At 35.0% G+C, this 18,385-nt stretch overlaps 1 protein-coding gene across 12 annotated transcripts in view; it reads left to right on the plus strand.

Annotated features, from left to right (window-relative positions):
* The window catches only part of CDK12 (cyclin dependent kinase 12), a 65,992-nt gene that overhangs the window by 19,823 nt on the left and 27,784 nt on the right, over positions 1-18,385 (plus strand). For all 12 annotated transcript variants that reach the window (XM_058284161.2, XM_071210639.1, XM_058284157.2 and 9 more), the window contains 8 exons: positions 550-689; positions 1,218-1,388; positions 5,445-5,634; positions 9,495-9,551; positions 10,014-10,115; positions 14,965-15,042; positions 16,018-16,134; positions 16,563-16,694. In XM_058284161.2, coding sequence (XP_058140144.1) covers positions 550-689; positions 1,218-1,388; positions 5,445-5,634; positions 9,495-9,551; positions 10,014-10,115; positions 14,965-15,042; positions 16,018-16,134; positions 16,563-16,694 — 987 coding nt within the window. The remainder of the gene's footprint in view (positions 1-549; positions 690-1,217; positions 1,389-5,444; positions 5,635-9,494; positions 9,552-10,013; positions 10,116-14,964; positions 15,043-16,017; positions 16,135-16,562; positions 16,695-18,385) is intronic.

Here is an 18,385-nt window from a genome sequence, read left to right on the forward strand (position 1 = left end):
ATATTGAACACCAATCCCATGGTATCTTTTGAATTGATAATAAGAGTTTTAAAGAAGGAAGAAGTCCTCTTATTGAGGGTATGTCAACCATGTACACATAAATGAAAAATTGATGTGTGGGATTTTTTTCATATAGCACATAACTTGCTGTTTCATAAATGTAGTAGAATCCAGGTTTGATTTGATTATCAGCAGTCTTCTCATAATAATAAAAATAGTGCTATTTATTAGGTGCAAATTTTTGTGTTTTATTTTCATAGTAAACCTATGATACAGAGATTATTTTCCCATTTTACAGTAGAGGAAGCCAGTCATTACTCGAGAAGTCAAGAAGTAAGCAGCAAATCTATTATTTGACCTTATGTTCCTGAAACCACAAATCTATGCCTTAGCCCCTGTGAGAAACTGTTCAAACTATTTCCTTTGTAATGAAGAAATTATAAAAGATACGGTGAAATCATCATAGAAGAATTATCTTTTATTTGAATTGGTGTGGGGTTTTTGTTTTTTTTACAGTTTTTTCTTCTATTTTTGTTTTGCCTTTTTAAGAATTTGTTGCCCTCGTTATGGAGAAAGAAGACAAACGGAAAGTGACTGGGGGAAACGCTGTGTGGACAAGTTTGACATTATTGGGATTATTGGAGAGGGAACTTATGGCCAAGTATATAAAGCCAAGGATAAAGACACAGGTAAATATTCCTAGAAAATTCTGTCAGAAGGTAAAGTTTAGCAATACTAATATCTTAAGGAAAATAATTTTTTGGTTCTAATGTAGTCTCCAAAAGTTACTAAACTGATGTTTTCCAAAAGAATAATATTACTCTTACTGTTTAAAAACCATCCTTTTGTTGTCTATTCTAAACATTTTATAACTTGTTGGAAATTCAAGTGAGGGTAAAAATAAAATTTCTGTCCTGCTATTTGTTTGGTAAGGGGGAAATCATTGAAGATGAAATAAGTATTTGAATTACTGGATTTTTTTTTTAGGTCTTACTGAATATTGAAATAAAAATTAACTCCAAGTTTTAAAAAAGTCACAGTCAAGAAAGGGAACATAGGCAATTTTTTTTTTTAATTTATAATATAGAATCTGGTATATAAATGTCAAAAAAGGTGTTAAGTCTGTCTTTCAGAGCAAGGATATATATTGGCTGGTTTATGATGGTGGCTAAAAAATACTAATTAATAATGATAATGGTTTTGATTTGTTTCGGCAGGGGAGCTAGTTGCCCTGAAGAAAGTGAGACTAGACAATGAGAAAGAGGGCTTCCCCATCACAGCCATTCGTGAAATCAAAATCCTTCGTCAGTTGATCCACCGAAGTGTTGTTAACATGAAGGAAATTGTCACAGATAAACAAGATGCCCTGGATTTCAAGAAAGACAAAGGTACTAGCAAAGAACTGTGTTTCTTCAGAGTAGATGAGTAAAATTTTAGTTCCTTTCTTAGCTTGTTTGCCTGTTTGAAGTTTGGACTAAGTAGTGCAAAGGTCCAGTTTTTTCCATACCAGAATTAAGATAATGGCAGATTTTGTAAAATGTCCATTCTTCATCGATATACTCTTTATACTTTTAGAAATCGTTATTAATCATTAAAATATGAATTAGGTAGGTTCTGCTGTAATACTCAATAAAGCCAGTAGTATATGACCATTTTCCAAACAACTTTTCCTAGGTTTTTTGTTTTATTTTTCCCCATCCCCTTGTTGTTCACATTTGTTGTGTCTGTTTATCGTGTGCTCTTCTTCTCAGGAGGCACAAGGAACTGAACCTGGGACCACTGATGTGGGAGGGAGGCACCTAATCTGCTCCCTCCTGCTTTGTTGTATCTCATTATGTTCTCCTCATGTCTCTTGTTGCATCAGCTCGCTGTCTTGTTCATCTTCTTTAGGAGCCACCAGGCACCGAATCTGTGACCTCCCAAGTGGTAGGCAGGAGCTAAATCGCTTGAGCCATATCCACTTCCCTCCTAGGTTTTTTAAGTCTTTGTTTTTTAAGTCTATTTATTACAAATTATATTGCAATAACAAGAGAAATTAAAACCCACCTATATCAGTTACTTTTATTTTCATCCCTTCTGCTTATTTATATGCATCCATAATTTTTATGTAGTTTTATACTGATATAATTTAGAATTCAGTGCACAGACTTCTGAACAGTCTTCTTCAGTAACATAGTGGTTTGGTTTCCTGAAGTTGTAGCATTTGTTCCTGTTTGGGGAATAACATTTTTCATGTTGTTTCCATTGAAGTAGTCTACACATTGACATCATCCAACTTACTTTTCTTATTAAGGCAAATTTGAAAAAGGTATAAAGAGCAACTGAAAATAGAGTTTTTGAATCAACTGAAGACATGGCTTCTGTGAATATAGTTTAGAATGTTAAGAAAGAATATGAGGGAAACGGACTTTGGCCCAGTGGTTAGGGCGTCCGTCTACCATATGGGAGGTCCGCGGTTCAAACCCCGGGCCTCCTTGACCCGCGTAGATCTGGCCATGCGCAGTGCTGATGCGCGCAAGGAGTGCCTTGCCACGCAAGGGTGTCCCCCGCGTGGGGGAGCCCCACGCGCAAGGAGTGCGCCCGTGAGGAAAGCCGCCCAGCGTGAAAAGAAAGTGCAGCCTGCCCAGGAATGGCGCCGCCCACACTTCCCGTGCCGCTGATGACAACAGAAGCGGACAAAGAAACAAGACGCAGCAAATAGACACCAAGAACAGACAACCAGGGGAGGGGGGGGGAATTAAATAAATAAATAAAATCTTTAAAAAAAAAAAAAAAAAAGAATATGATTGAGACACATAAAATTAGTAAGGTAATGAATAATGTTAAGCTTATTTTCAGAACCTCAAGGATATTAGCATTAGAAAGAGCTGCACCTCTTGAGTTATATAGATGAGGTTTTAAAGTAAACAAAAGGAACCTCTGCTTACACAATGGTATTTAGATAAGTTAATGAAAGTCGGACCTGAATGGAATTAAGAGTACTAAGTATATTTCTGGGTTGTCTCAGGACTTTTCTTTTCTGATTATAAAAATAATATGATATATAGATAGTTTCTGGAAGGATACCCAAAATGTTGGTTGCTTTTGGAGAAAGACTTTTCATCCATGCCATTCTGTACTACTAAAATTATTTATCATGTACTGTTTAAATTATTTTTTTTATCATAAATTAATAAATAGGTGGATGAAATCACCTCTCTACCACTCTATCCCAATTTACTCCCACCCGTAGAAAACCGCATTTTGGCTTATATCCTTAAGTAATTTTATATTATACATTGCATATTTATTTTCACATAGCTGAGATCAAAGTATATTTAGTGCTTATTTATAACATGTCATAGCATAAATACTGTTTTAATGGTTGTACAGAAAGATTTACTTTTTTTTTTTTTTTTGGATTTATTTTATTTACTTATTTTTCCCACCCCTTTGTTGTTTGCATTCACTGTCTCTCTTTGTTGTGTGCTGGTGGTCTTTTTTTTTTAGGAGGCACCGGGAACTGAACCTGGGACCTCTCATGTGGGAGCAAGGTGCCCAATTACTTGAGCCACCTCCACTCCCTACCAGCTTTATCATTCCTTTGTTGAGTGTTTAGTTTCCAATTTAAAAATTGTAACACTATATTTAGCACCTTTGTACATAAATCTTTATATTTTCATTTACATTTTTGTAGTGTACCTTCTTATAAATAAAATTATTTGGTCAAGGGGTTTTCATATTTAATGTTAGATTGCTTTTAAGAAAAAATAATTTGTAAACCTCCCCAACATTGAGTATATCTTTAAAAATAATTGTCATCTTGATAGGCAAAGTATATTATTTTAGATTACATTTCTTTTCTGTTTTTTTAAGAAGCTTTAGATTACATGCATGTTACATCAAAAATATAGGGGATTCCCTCACGCACCCCCCCCCCATTGCATTTCTTAATGTTACTTCTGAGGGTTTTTCCATGCATATATCAATTTTATTTATTTTCCCTTTTCTTTTTTTTTTTTTGAGTTGTCTTTGTCATTTGTCCACTTATTTTGGAATCTTTGTTTTTTCTTATTTGTGTAATGAGGTCTTAGGTAAACTTCTCCAGTGTAACTCCTTTAATGCAGTGGTTCCTAACTATTTTGGGGTAAACATCTTCTGAAAGTTGTGGACTCTGCTCTTCAAAAAAAAAATTTCACATGTTTAAAATGTTGCATAATATTTCAGAGCGTTCAGAGAGTACTTGAAGTCTACCTCCTAGATTAAGAATCCCTGACTTTATACTACTATGAAACAGAATTTTAGACTAGATGATTGTCTAACTAGATCTAGTATTTCTTACGTTACAAAATTTATCTCCATAGTGCATCCTGCCAAAAGTGGAGGGATAGCGTAGGTTTCAAATTTTTCACATCTGTTGTCTTGGAGTACTTCTCATTCCTCTAAACTTCTAAATTTAGGGGTGGGGAGGTGGATGTAGCTCACATAGTTGAGCTCCTGCTTCCCATGTATGAGGTCCTGGGTTCGATCTCTAGTACATCCTTTTAAAAAAAAAAACAAAACCCAATTCTCATTGGGAATGGAGATAGCTCAGAGGTTGAGCACCTGCTTCCCATGTTTGAGGTCCCAGGTTCAAGCTTTAGTACCTCCTTAAAAAAAGAAAAATACATAGGGGGGTTGAGTTACATGATCCTTCCTTCAGTTATTAAATACCATGAATTTCACTAATAATCTCTATCAAACATACTGTGTTATCCCTGGCATAGTGTGTGGGTCCTGTTGACTTAAAGATCTTCACAAAAGTAGTCATAGACAATATGTAATAATATATAGGCATGACTGTGTTAAAAATAAAACTTCTTATAACATCAGGCAGCAGGCTATATTTGCCCCAAAATTCATAATTTCCCAACACTGGTTTAGATCATAAATGTCAGTAGAGGGGAGCAGATGTAGCTCAGATAGTTGAACGCCTGCTTCCCATATATGAGGCCCGGGTTCAATCCCTGGTACCTTCTAAAAAACAAAACAAATGAAAAAAATCAACTCTTGTTGGGGAGTAGATGTAACTTAGTGGTTCAGCTCCTTCTTCCCATGTACAAGGTCCTGGGTTCAATCCTCGTACCTCCTAAAAAAGTTGATGTAAGGAGTGGATATGGCTCAAGCAATTGAGTGCCTGCTTCCCACATGGGAGGTCCCAGGTTCTGGCCCTGGTGCCTCCTAAATAAACAAACAAAAACCAATGCAGAGGTGATGTGACAGTATAACCTGATGAGGGTAGTTGTTCCCTCAAGACATAAGTAGCATTGGTCTAGGAGTCAGAAGATTAACTCAAACAGTATTTCTCTTTATTTATTTATTAAAAGGGGCAAGTTACTCAACTACTCAGTTTCTGTTTCTTCTATAAAAGGATTACTTCAGAGAGTCCTTTTTTTCTTGTTTCTAATTTTTTTCTTCTTATTTAGGTGCCTTTTACCTTGTATTTGAGTATATGGACCATGACTTAATGGGATTGCTAGAATCTGGTTTGGTGCATTTTTCAGAGGACCATATCAAGTCGTTCATGAAACAGCTAATGGAAGGATTGGATTACTGTCACAAAAAGAATTTTTTGCATCGGGATATTAAGTGTTCTAACATTTTGCTGAACAACAGGTAACATAGTAACTAAATGAGGTTAAGCACTTTCTTCCTCTCCTCTGATCCCATTAATTTCAGCTAATTAATTAGAATTGTAGGTAGACTCAATAATGCAGGTTTTTTTGCATTGGCACGCATCTAATATGTATAATTTCAGAACAGCATCCAGATTCAGTTTTTGTAAGAAATTAATAGAGGAAGGATTATAAAGGTTTTTACATGCAGGCATTTTAGAGAATCACTCAGATCCTGTAAGAGTGTTCAGAAGGTCTTTTGCCAGAGCTAGTAAATAATATTCTTGTGACCCCAACCAAACTGAAACAAAGGTTGAGTTCTTAATGATACTCCCTCTCATTTAGTGGGGATAAATAGATCTACTCCTTAAGCTGCTTGAGAGCTTTTCTTATTGACCACCTTTCAGAAAAAAACAGTTATAGTGGGTAATTGGCCTTTCTGTCTAGCACGTACTTCCAGGTTTTAATAGTGTAGACAGACAGGAATCTCGTGATGAACAGGTGTTTTTTGTTTTTATCATCTGCTTTCTTCCTCCCTGGTTACTTGCCTACTTTTCATCAGTGATATCAGATGTATTATGCACAGTAGTCTTTCATAATAGTTCCTACCTAATGATGGATAAAGAGCAAGTCTGATACATTAAAATCAGGCTAGAGTTTGGTTATTTAGGTAACTCATCCAGGTTTGATTTTAGCTCTGTCAATGTTTCAACACTAAAAATCCTGCATAGGATGATTAGTCACCTTCTGGAGCTCAGGGTTTTATAGGGGCATTAAATAAGTAAATGACTCAATTCAGTAAACATTAAGCCCATATTTTTTCCTTGAATTTGGGAACATCTGAGAAGATGCAGCCTAAGCTGAAGAATTTTGAGGAATGAGTAGGAATTTATCAGAAAGTCTGACAACAGGAGACTTCAAGTTTCTAGACAAAAGAAATAGCATGCACAAAAGCATATAGCATGAAACAATATATTATGTCTGGAAAAGTATAAATAGATCAATATTGCTCGATCAAGAAGGGTAAAGCATATAAAGGTAAGAGGTTAAGCTGGACAACGGCAGAGAGGCAATTTGAACATCTTTGTACCTTATTAAGTAGCTTAAGCTTTATCTGTACAGGTGATAGACATTCAATGATGCTAGTTTGGTTTATTTTTTGTTTTTCAGTTATACAAATAATCGTTATTTTAGGTTGTTTATTTATATAGTTACTAATGAGACCAAATTGTTTTAGATAAGACTTCCTAAGAATATCATAGGAAATGATCAGTGCTAAAGTAACCAAGGCATTGCTGGTAGGGAGGTCAGTGGTGACATTAGTGTGGAGTAAGTTAGGTGCACACAATTAGTGAGAAGGTGGAGATATTTGTGTCTTTTGTTCTGTTTTGTTTTGTTGTTGTTTGTTTTGAAGATGGCAGAGACTTGGGCATATTTAAATCCTAAGGGGAAAGAAAATGAATAAGGGAAAAGTTGAAGATTCAGGAAAGAACCAAAATAATTAAAGGAGCAAGGTTCTTCAGGAGATGGGATCAAGGCCACAGGGGGAGGAGTTATCCTTGAAAAAAGAAAAGGCACTGACACATCTTTTTCAGTAATTGAAGTAAAAGAGGAAAGGAAGGTTTATAGATGCAAGTAAGTTTACAGGTAAAAGGTAGGATGTTACAGAGCTAATAACTCCTGATAACCTGGTAACTTTTTTCTTTGCAATGAAGAAGAAGGTTATTTACTGAAAGCGAGAGGGTGGGGGATGGATTAGGACATTAAGGGAGAATACCAAAGGTTTGTAATCACAGCCAGGCAGAATAAGAGAGGTTACTGACCAAAGGCAAGTACAAGAACTAACAAACAACATTGAGAACCTAATTGAGGTAGGTTTTGCATGTTTTGCAGTGGCAACAATTAATTTGATGGTGTGATTCCCCCCCCCTTCATCTTATGTTCAATTCAGTAGGTAGAAGCAGAAAAGGCAAGTTCGGTATTTATGGATTAGATATATCAGGAGGTCACAAGTGAAGTATTAGTTTGGTTAATTTGACCAAGATTTCCAGAATATGTATAATGTGAGGGAGGGCTGATGAACTAGGAGAGAATGGGGCCATGAAATACTTGGAGATCCCTGTATTTAGTTTATTTCTGTGATGATGTGCCCTAATAAACAATGTGATGGCATTTTTGTCCTATTTTACATTACCAAATGTTTACAAATATTTCTCGTGTTGTATGACCATCATGGCTTAGTTGGAAGGGGAAAGTAGTAATTAATAAAAGTGCTGCAAGGATGGTGCATCACAGCCCGACTTCATTCAGCAAACATTTATTTAGCACTCACTATGTCAGGCAGGAAATATACTGGGTGCTAACGATATTTTGGTCTAGCCTAATTTTCTATAACTATATGACTGTCACCATTTTAACTTTTAGTCCGACTATATTCCTTCAGTCTGGGATCATCTTAGGCTCTCAGAATTAGGATATCAGAAAATTAGAGGAATTCTCTTTGTCCCACTATAAAGCTCAGGAAGTATTTTTTTATTTCTTTTTGAAATTAGCTTATAAATTAAGAAAACTTGATGTTTGAAGCAAGTGGGTGAGGTACCTATAATTGTTACCAGAAATGATAAGCATGCAGGATGTTGAGGCTATTAAAACTTGTTTTAATATTCTGTCTCATTTCTCATACATTGGGGAGCACCTTCTAGCATAGCCTCTTTTTTCTTCTATGTCACTTTTCTGTTTGATATGTGCTTATCAGGCAGCTGAGTTAACACGAGCCCCCTACAGCTGGCTCGTCATTCCCCAGGAGGTAACACAGCCTAGAAATACGAATAAATAAGATACACAAGAATTTAGATCACTATGATTAATCCAAAATTGTTGGTTTTCAAATAGTATCTCAATTTTTTAAAAAATGTTTCTTGACAGCACTATCAAAGAATACTGAGCAGATTTGAAACAAAGTTGTGATCTCTCTAAAATAATAATTCATGGACCAAACTCTCCAGATGATTCTTCTTCACATTAAAGCTTGAAAATCCCTCTAAGGTTATAGTCATATATCTTCATGGCATGGGAAAAGAGGGCAGCATGTTAGTGAAGAGGCCTTGTTATAAAAATTGTTAGCTCAGATCAAAGCTGTGCTTCCCCATCTGAAAACATTACAACCACAACATTTTTATGATTTACAGTTTATTATGAAAAAATGTCAAAATTAATCCAGACATGAATATATAACTTATTCATGGCAGCATTTAATAATTACTAACATTTTATCATATTTGCTTTCTATTTTTATGCTTGGGTATTTTGAAGTAATTTACACTGACAAGACATTTTATTCTAAATATCCTGACAAAACTAATTATTCCCTAATATCTTCTTATATCCAGCCCATATTTTATACTTTCTCAGGTGTCTCAAAAGTGTCTCTGCAGCTAGTTTGTTCAAGCCAGAAATTAATCAAGGATTTATGAATTGCATTTGGTTGTTAAGCCTTTTAATCCTCTCAATTTAGAATAGTTCATCCCTTTTCTTTCCTTCACAATGAATTATTTGATACAGCAGATTGTAGGTACTGTTCTTTACCAAGAAATATGTTTAAAAAAAGATAAATTTTTAAAAATATGTGGTTGTCAAATTTAAAATGCAGTGATAGTTCAAAAAAGGCATAAAATGTTGTAGATTGGAGTAGTTCAAAGAGGTTTAATAAGAGAAAGTGGCCATTGAGAATAGACCTAAGAGAATAGAGGTTAAAATTTATTATTCGAATTCCTATTAACTCCTAAATTGTGCTTGACTTTTCAGGTGTAGTTTGGAGGCCACTGCTGTCATTCATGAAAATATTTGTTTTTTGTTTTACAGTGGGCAGATCAAACTAGCAGATTTTGGACTTGCTCGACTCTATAACTCTGAAGAGAGGTGAGACATTCGTCAAAATTAAATGTGGAAAATGGGAAAAAGAGTATATTTATTCTTGTATATTCTAGTATTTTCTGCAAGGTGCAATAACTGTTAAGCATTCCCAAATTTTTTCTCTGAATGTTAGCATGTAGAATTTTAGTCCTTGATTGAAGCAAGTCATCCCAAATTGGAATGGAAATTCTTTCTTCATCTCTTACTTCTGTGCAATCTATCTATCTATCTATTTATTTATTTATTTATTTATTTATTTATTTATTTATTTATTGCTATTAAACTTCATTTAATACGTAATGATTTAATGTGCAGTTTACTTTTGAACTCTTATATTGCTCTGGAGCTGTTTTAACAATCCCATCCAATTGTCAGCTGTTTTATTTGTATTTAATTGTACAAGTATTTTTAATCAAAAGCCATTGTAAATTTATGGCATTCCTGTTTTTTTGTTTGTTTTCATTTCAGTCGCCCTTACACGAACAAAGTCATTACTCTGTGGTACCGACCTCCAGAACTGCTTCTGGGAGAGGAACGTTATACGCCAGCCATAGATGTTTGGAGCTGTGGGTAAGTCTCTTTAATTTTTTCTTTTGTCTGTGATTCACATATTATTTGTGTGTATCCTGTTTTTTTCTTCACATTGTTTTTTTTGTGTTTTTTTAGCTTTTGTTTAAGTTTGAAAGGGTATGGATAAACTTTTGGCCGTATTTTAGAGAAATCTGCCAAAAATTTCTTAATAACAGGGATACTTTAAAATAAACAAACAAAAATAACATTTCCCCAGTTGTCTTAAAACACACACACACAGTGAAAATGCTTTGAATTGGAATCCATATAAGAAATTCAGATGATGTCCAAGATTGCAATTGATTCATAAGACTCAAGTCTTTCAGTTTATAAATTTCCCCTCCCATCTATAGGTTCCTCCTCCATTGCTCTTGTTTACCTTTTCCTTACAATTTTTTGTTGAAGAAACTAAGTCATTTGTCCTATAGTTTCCCACAGTCTGGATTTTGCTGATTGCATCCCTGTGCTGCTGTTTTTTGTTTGTTTGGTTGGTTGGTTTTTGATTATTTGTTTTGTGTTTGCTTTTAGTCCTTCTCCTTCTTATTTTTTATAAATTATAGGTGGATTCAAGTTTGATTCTCAACCTATTAAGTTTTGGGTACTTCTAATTGAAGTTGTATAATCAGTTTACATCACGGTTGGGTTTGGGCAGCAGTGGGAGCCTCTGCCCAGAGTGCAGGCAATAAATAAGTACACTGTCTGTAGCAAATTTAAAAACAGTAACACAGCCAACTATAATTTGGTCTGTTTCTTATCACCAGGTGTGGCCAGTTCTAGACAATGTCAGTGATAAAATATTCAACCCCATCTGGGCAGATTTACACACTCACGTAACCCTGTAGTAATATATAATTGTCTCTTGTTGAGACATTATCAGCTATTGTTGATCCTTGCCAAGATCCATTAATACATCTGTAGTTGCTTTGTAATGGTCATATTCTAATTATATCATTCCTTTCTGAAATACTTTTGTAAAGAACAATAGTGTATCTATTCGACTAACCCCAGGTACAGATCACTTAGAAAAAATAGGGTAAAGGTTTGATTGTTTTTAAGGAAGTCCTTTTGACACGGCTATAGAAGTATTTGAAAAGATTCCTGATTTTCTGGTGCTAGATTCATCCTGTTCATTTCCTGCTCCAAACCTGGAATCAGCCATTTCCCTGGTTCCTTTTACTGAAAAACGGTAGAGAATACAATTTGAATGTTAGAAGCATAGAAGTTTTAAATGGGCCATGTTAGTTGTTTATGTTGTATAATTTATTTACATGCATTGTCCTCAACCTTCATACTTTATGATTCTGACATTTATACCTCCCAGGACAGCATGTCACTTTTTTTCATACTTTTCATCTATTAATGTTGGTCTTTTGAAGGAGTGCTGCAGGTTTTGTTTAGTTTTAGTTTTTCTAGGTTTTTTTGTTTGTTTTGCTTTGTTTTTCAAAATTCAAAAGAGTATTGGAGAGAAGACCATAAATTTCTTTGCTAACTTACCCAAATCAAATGAGGCTTTAGTTAAATTTTAGTGACTCAAGCTGTTGTTTGTGTTCTGGACTATTTGTTTTAACGATACTAGCATTTAGGTTGTCACAGTTAGGCTCTAAAGTTAATGCCCCCTTAAGATGCGTAGGGAAAGTTCATAGCTCTGTTGGTACTATTATTTCAGTCTGTACAACCAACAACTTGCTTGTAGGAAAAAAGTGTTGATTATGTAAAGAATAATGTCTTCTCCAACAAAGAGATGGAAACAAATTTTTAAAAAGACAACAACATGATTAGAAATTAAGACTTTAAAACTGGGCGAATCATTGAATTGAGATTTTGCTTGGCTTTTGACATGAGCCTCCTAGTTAAGTGATCTGTCATGTAGTGTCTGCGAAGATATTTTTATGATGTACTTTTTATAGAGAACTGGTAGAGCAGTTCAGTTTGCAAATCAGGAGAGAAACTAGAAAGACTAGTATAACAAATTATTCTTGGAGCCTGAAAACCCAACTTCTTTTTTTTTCTGCCTCTTGTATTACTGGTTGTGACATCCTATATTTGGAACTTGATTTAGCAGTTAATGTAGGAGACGGAATTAAATTTTACTTTTACTTTTCCACTCTGGAGAGGGTTTGAGAGGATACTGGATATTAGAATTTGTTTTTTGTCATATAAGGTTAAGGTCAGTGTATTCACTCTGGATAATAGAAAGGCTAGGTGTATTTTGCTTTCTTAAATTTAGGTAAGCTGAAGAATTTCAAAATGAAACTGTTTTACAGCTTTATTTTTTAATATTTATAACTAAGTCTCATTTTAAAGCACAAGAAAAACAGAGTCTTTGTCCATTTTTTTCTTTTCCCACTTTTTAAAAGAAATGAAATATTTCAGGCATACAAAAAAGTTTAGAATATTCATGTAATTTTTTTGTTTTTTAAAAGCTTTATTGAGATATAATTGATATACCATGCAATTCACTCTTTTAAAGTGTACAGTTCAGTGGTTTATAGAATATCAATATGTGCAGCCATCACCACAGTCAATTTTTGAACATTTTCCTTTATTTTTTTTTATTTAGGAGGTACCAGAGATCAAACCCAGGACCTTGGGTGCTCAACCAATTTGATCTACATTTGTTCCCCTATTTTTAGTTATTTTGAAATAATTTCAAACTTAAAGAAAAGTTGAAAGAATATTATAAAAAACTTTGGTATAGCCTTTATCCAGATTCACTGAGTCTTTTAACCTTTTTATTGAGGTGTACAATAAACTGCATATAATTAAAGTGTATAATTTGTTAAGTTTTGGCATATGTATACCAGTTAAGTCATCACCACAACAAAGATAATGATCACCCACAAAAGTTTCCTTGTGTCCCTTTGTGATCCCTTTCTTCCATCCACATCCCCTTCTCCTCAGGCAACCATTATTCTACTTTTTGTCACTAGCGATTAATTTCTAGAATTAATTTTCTAGAATTTTATATAAATGGAATTTTACAGTACTCTTTTCCTCTCTCTGGCATCTTTTTTTCAAAATAATTATTTTGAGATTCATTCATGTTCAATTCATTTTTAACATCTTGTCACCTTTCCTTCATCATTCTCTACATGTATAAATATAGACTATATATAAAAAACATATATAGAATAGAATGTATGTGCATATATAACATATTTTCCCAAAACTATTTGAAAGTAGTTGTATACATTATGCCTTTAATAGTTACTGTATATTTCCTAAGAACAAAGTTATTTTCTTACATATCCATGGTACAGTTATAAAATTCAGAAAATTTTACATTGATACAATGTTTTTGTCCAATACAGTTCTTTATAGTCCATATTCCATTTTATCAGTACTTAGTAATGTCCTGTAAACAACCTTTCCCCACCCCCACTCAATACAGGAGCCAATCCAGGATTATCATTCTCTTTAATATCATTCTCTTTAATCTTCATTTTTCTGAAACAGTTCGTTAGTCGTTCATCTTTCGTGACATTTACTTTTTTGAAGAATATAGTCCAGTTACTACATAGCATGTCATCCACGTTGGGTTTACCTGATATTTCCTCATAATTAGATTCAGGTTATGCACTTTTGGCTGGAATACCATGTAAGAGATGTTACATTCTTTTTGTGGTATCACTTGTATGCTTACATGGAGTCGCTTTTTGCCCCTTATTAATGATGTTCGTTTTGATCAAGATGTTGTATCCTCCCTGCCCCCACCCCAGATAGCTACTAGTTTTTCCTTTGTAATAAGTAATTTATGGGGAGAGACTTTGAGACTATGTAAATATGTCCATATAGGTTTGAAAGCACTTTTCAAAATGGTAAAGTTGTTTCCTCACAATTTATTTGAAAAGCCTATTGAAACTTTTTTGTTTTAAGATTTATTTTTTATTTATTTCCCCTCCCCCCCCTTCAGTTGTCTGCTGTCTGTGTTCATTCGCTGCGTGTTCTTCTGTGACCGCTTCTATCTTTATCAGCGGTACCGGAAATCTGTGTTTCTTTTTGTTGCATCATCTTGCTGCGTCAACTCTCCGTGTGTGCGGCGCCATAGTGGGCAGACTGCACCTTCTTTCGTGCTGGGTGGCTCTCCTTACGGGGCATACTCCCTATGCGTGGGGTTCCTCTACATGGGGACACCTGAGTGGCACGGCACTCCCTGCGCACATCAGCACTGTGCATGGGCCAGCTCCACACGGGTCAAGGAGGCCTGGGGTTTGAACCGTGGACCTCCCATGTGGTAGGCAGACGCCCTATCCATTGGGCCAAGTCTGCTTCCCCCTTTTGAAACTTAATCCAGCTGATGAAAATAAACTGTTTCCTTTGCAAATAAAGTGCCAAGAGGCCTATAGTATAATACACATTCAACAGAGCAGATGAATGAAAAAAGCTAATATTCATTCCCTTTGTAGAAACCGCCAAGCATTTTTGTAAAATTGAAGTGTGGATTTTTTAGTCTTTAGTTATTTCTGTAATTTACAGTGGAATTGATTTTTAAAAAAGACTTAGAACTTTGTTTATAGCAGAGGTTCTTAACCATTTTTTGTTCCCAGGACTCATTTGCCAGTCAGGTGAAAACCACCAACCCCTTACCACACTGTACTATGTATTATTTAATAAATATATCCCACCCATACTAATACAGCCCCACAAGAATAATGTTTTTTTTTTTTTTTATTTCAAATTCAGGTTCATCAACCCCTTGTTAAAAACGCCCTGATTTGTAAACTGTCCTTTGTAGATGGCAAGAGTTTGATCTACTGGCAGATTTAATCCTTTATATTAACCTGTTTTTACTGCAAGAATTATAATTTCATTTATGAAACTCCTGACCTCTCAATTATACTCTTTCTAGATGCATCCTTGGGGAACTATTCACAAAGAAGCCTATTTTTCAAGCCAATCTGGAACTGGCTCAGCTAGAACTGATCAGGTACAGCTATGCATGTGTTCTAGGTGCCTGGGTGTGATAGGAAATCTTTTCCTCTAATTTCTAACCCTTTTCAGTCATTCTACAAAATGATTTTACACTCTTTATGTCCAAATAAGTTTCTTTTGTCATGGGCTATATATGTAACGAAGTTGTAGTTCACTGAATTGTTATGTCTTACCTTGCATTTTAAAAAATTATTTCTTTATATAAAAGCTTGCCATTACGGCTGTTCCGACCTTAGGTTAGATTAAGTTTAAATTAATTCAGCAAATGTTTATTGAACCTGCTATGCAACAGATTTCCTTTTCTCTTTTAAACTTTAAAATTCAGAGGTAAATAAGATAGGTCTTTGCCCTCAGCTCAAAATTTAGTAAGAGTTATAGATTGTAAATAGGTGATTGTAAAATAGATTCTATCATAGAGGATTTCGGGGAAGGTCTGGGGTTGGGATACGTTTGGTTGTTTTGTTTTGTTTTGTTTTCCCAATAAGACTAAAGGAAAGAATACATCAGGCCATTGTAGACAGTTTTTAAAGGTAGTATATAACTCTTACTATTTGTTAAGCAGTATACTCTCAGTTATCCATCAAAATTTCCAGTCTTGGGGTATCTCCTCCCTGTTTTCCCTGTAGCGATGGTGTAGGACCAACTTTGCCCTTCAGTGATTCTTGTATAAATTAATACCGACTGAACAAAATGGTAATCAAAACCTATTTGGGATTAAAAACATGTTTTACAAAACCAAACGTGTGGATCATTTTGGATTATTTTACCAGTATTTTCTCTTGATTATCTTATAACCAATTCTTTTTATCCTTAAACAGTGAGATCAAATTCTGCCTTTCTGCATGCACTCTAATGTAATAAGCCAAGATTCCCCAGACCTCAGGATGCAATCATTTCTGCTTCTAAACCTCCAGAATTCATGGTGCTGACTCATTCACTTCCTTGCTCTTGCTTTTTGCTTTGTTTTCAGTCGACTCTGTGGTAGCCCTTGCCCGGCTGTGTGGCCTGATGTTATCAAGTTGCCCTACTTCAACACCATGAAACCGAAGAAGCAATACAGGAGGCGTCTACGAGAAGAATTCTCTTTGTGAGTTTGACAAAAATATGTCTGGCTGGTGTTAGGTCTTGACTTCTTCCTAGCCTAGAGACTTAGTGTTGTTATAATTTGTCATGGCAGCACACCACAGAAAACATTGTCTTTTTGAAATATATGAGTTTTATCATAGCCTTTTGTAATTTTTTCTTCTGGTCAATATGTATTTTTTTCTCATAGTCCTTTTGCTCTTCCCGAGACAAAAGAAGAATGGAGCTGCTAGCTTCATTTTTTCCTACCTGTAGATTTTAGCATTTCCTAAATCCTATGTGGGAGCAAATCTGCTTGTTTGCATTAGCCAACTCCCAGCTTTTTCCACAGTTTCACATGGAGCTGAAAATTCAGAGACCTTTTGACACAAGGTTACAGGTTTGAAAACTGGAATCATTGTGAACTTGTTCTTTTTCTGTTCCTTTCCACAGCATTCCTTCAGCAGCACTTGATTTACTAGACCACATGCTGACACTAGATCCTAGCAAGCGTTGCACAGCTGAACAGACCCTACAGAGTGACTTCCTTAAAGATGTCGAGCTCAGCAAAATGGCTCCTCCAGAGTAAGTGGTGGTGACCGTGAAGGGACCCTAAACCTCAGCCTAGGCCTCAGGAGATGAAAAACTCAAAAAATAATAGGTTTTTGAAAGGAACCATAAATGGCCAAGTAAGTCACAAATGGAGAGGGATCCTTAAGTGTTATGATTGATAAGGAGGTTTGTTTTATTATTTATTTTTTAACAAGGAGTTAGCTGTGATAATAGATTTAGCTATGATATATGTTCTAATTTGATTCAAGCTATTTTCTTTTGTCCCCAGCATATTTCTCTATACAACTTCTTTGAAAATGTTTCTTCTAGCTTTTGCTCTTAGCCATTTCATCTGCTTGAATACCCTTTGTCTTTGATGACCATGTATATCCCATACTTAAAAGGATAATTCTAGTTTTAAATAGTCTCTATCACTGTCATGTCATGTGTCCTGAATTCTTTAGATACCCAGGGATTCTAGACTCATCCCACATTCTGGCAGATTAAAAAAAAAAGTCTTGTTTTTTAATTTATCACTGACAGTGTTGTAACGTTCATGTCAGATTTTTTAGATATTTTCTTTCTTTAAGAAAGACTGTATCTTAAAGAAATGGATAGGATGTTAGAACCTAAGTAGATAGCAACTATAAATCTGATTATTCCAAATAAATGTCTAAATTCCTTTATTGTGTTAGAATTTTCATACATTGCCTGTGGCTTGAAATATATCAATTTTTCACTAAAGTTTGGTTCTTCCTGTTAATAGAGAATTTTGGCTGTGGTAATCTTTATTGTAGTAAGATTTAACTTACTTGGACTGTTTGCATTATTGAGTTTGGGGAAGTCTAGAAATATACTGAATGATGTATTTACTAAACCCTACAAATTAAAAAGTTGATATCTAGTCATGAAAATTTAGTGTGTGGAAGAAAGAACCAGTTTTTGGTCCTCATTGACCAAATAACACATGAATTGATGTTACATAGAAATGATTTAATCATGTGCTTACGTGGTTCCAAGATTTAAATCAGCACCATTCTGCTTTCCTAGACATTTTGTAGGTATTAACTGGCCGTTCATCTTTGTCCTCCTGTTTATTTTCAACTGGAACTTAACCAATAAATATCTCCTTTATTATTGTTATTTCAAGCAAGAACACTTATAAAATTTAAATATTTGACTTTAATATGGGAGTTTATATAACAGGTTGTGTGTATGGTGTTAGCAAGAACCTCATTTCTTACTGTAGAAATCTTTTGGACTTCTGAACTTTTATTTTCTCAGACTACCGTTTTCCTGATTTATTTTATATTACTACTGCCTATTTACTGACTTAACTAGGATTTTTTTGTTTTTTGGAAGTACTGGGGAATGAACCCAGGACCTCATACATAGGAAGCAGGCACTCAGCCACTATACTACATCTGCTCCCCAGTGAGAGTTGGTGTTTGTTTTGGTTTTGTGTTTCTTTTTTTGTTTTTGAGGTACCAGGGCTGGGGATTGAACCCAGGACCTCATGTATGGGAAGCCAGCACCCAGTCACCAAGCCACATCGGCTCCCCTGGGCTGGCTCTTCCATCTGTAAAATTGTTTGTTGTTTGTTTTTGTTTTTAGGAGCACCAGGAACCAAACCCAGGACCTCCCTCCCATGTAGGAGGCAGGTGCTTAACCACTTAAGCCATATCTGCTCCCAAGAATTGTTTTTTTCTGTTGTTGTTTTGAGG

This window comes from Dasypus novemcinctus, chromosome 21, assembly GCF_030445035.2.
Source record: "Dasypus novemcinctus isolate mDasNov1 chromosome 21, mDasNov1.1.hap2, whole genome shotgun sequence".
Lineage (NCBI taxonomy): Eukaryota > Metazoa > Chordata > Mammalia > Cingulata > Dasypodidae > Dasypus > Dasypus novemcinctus.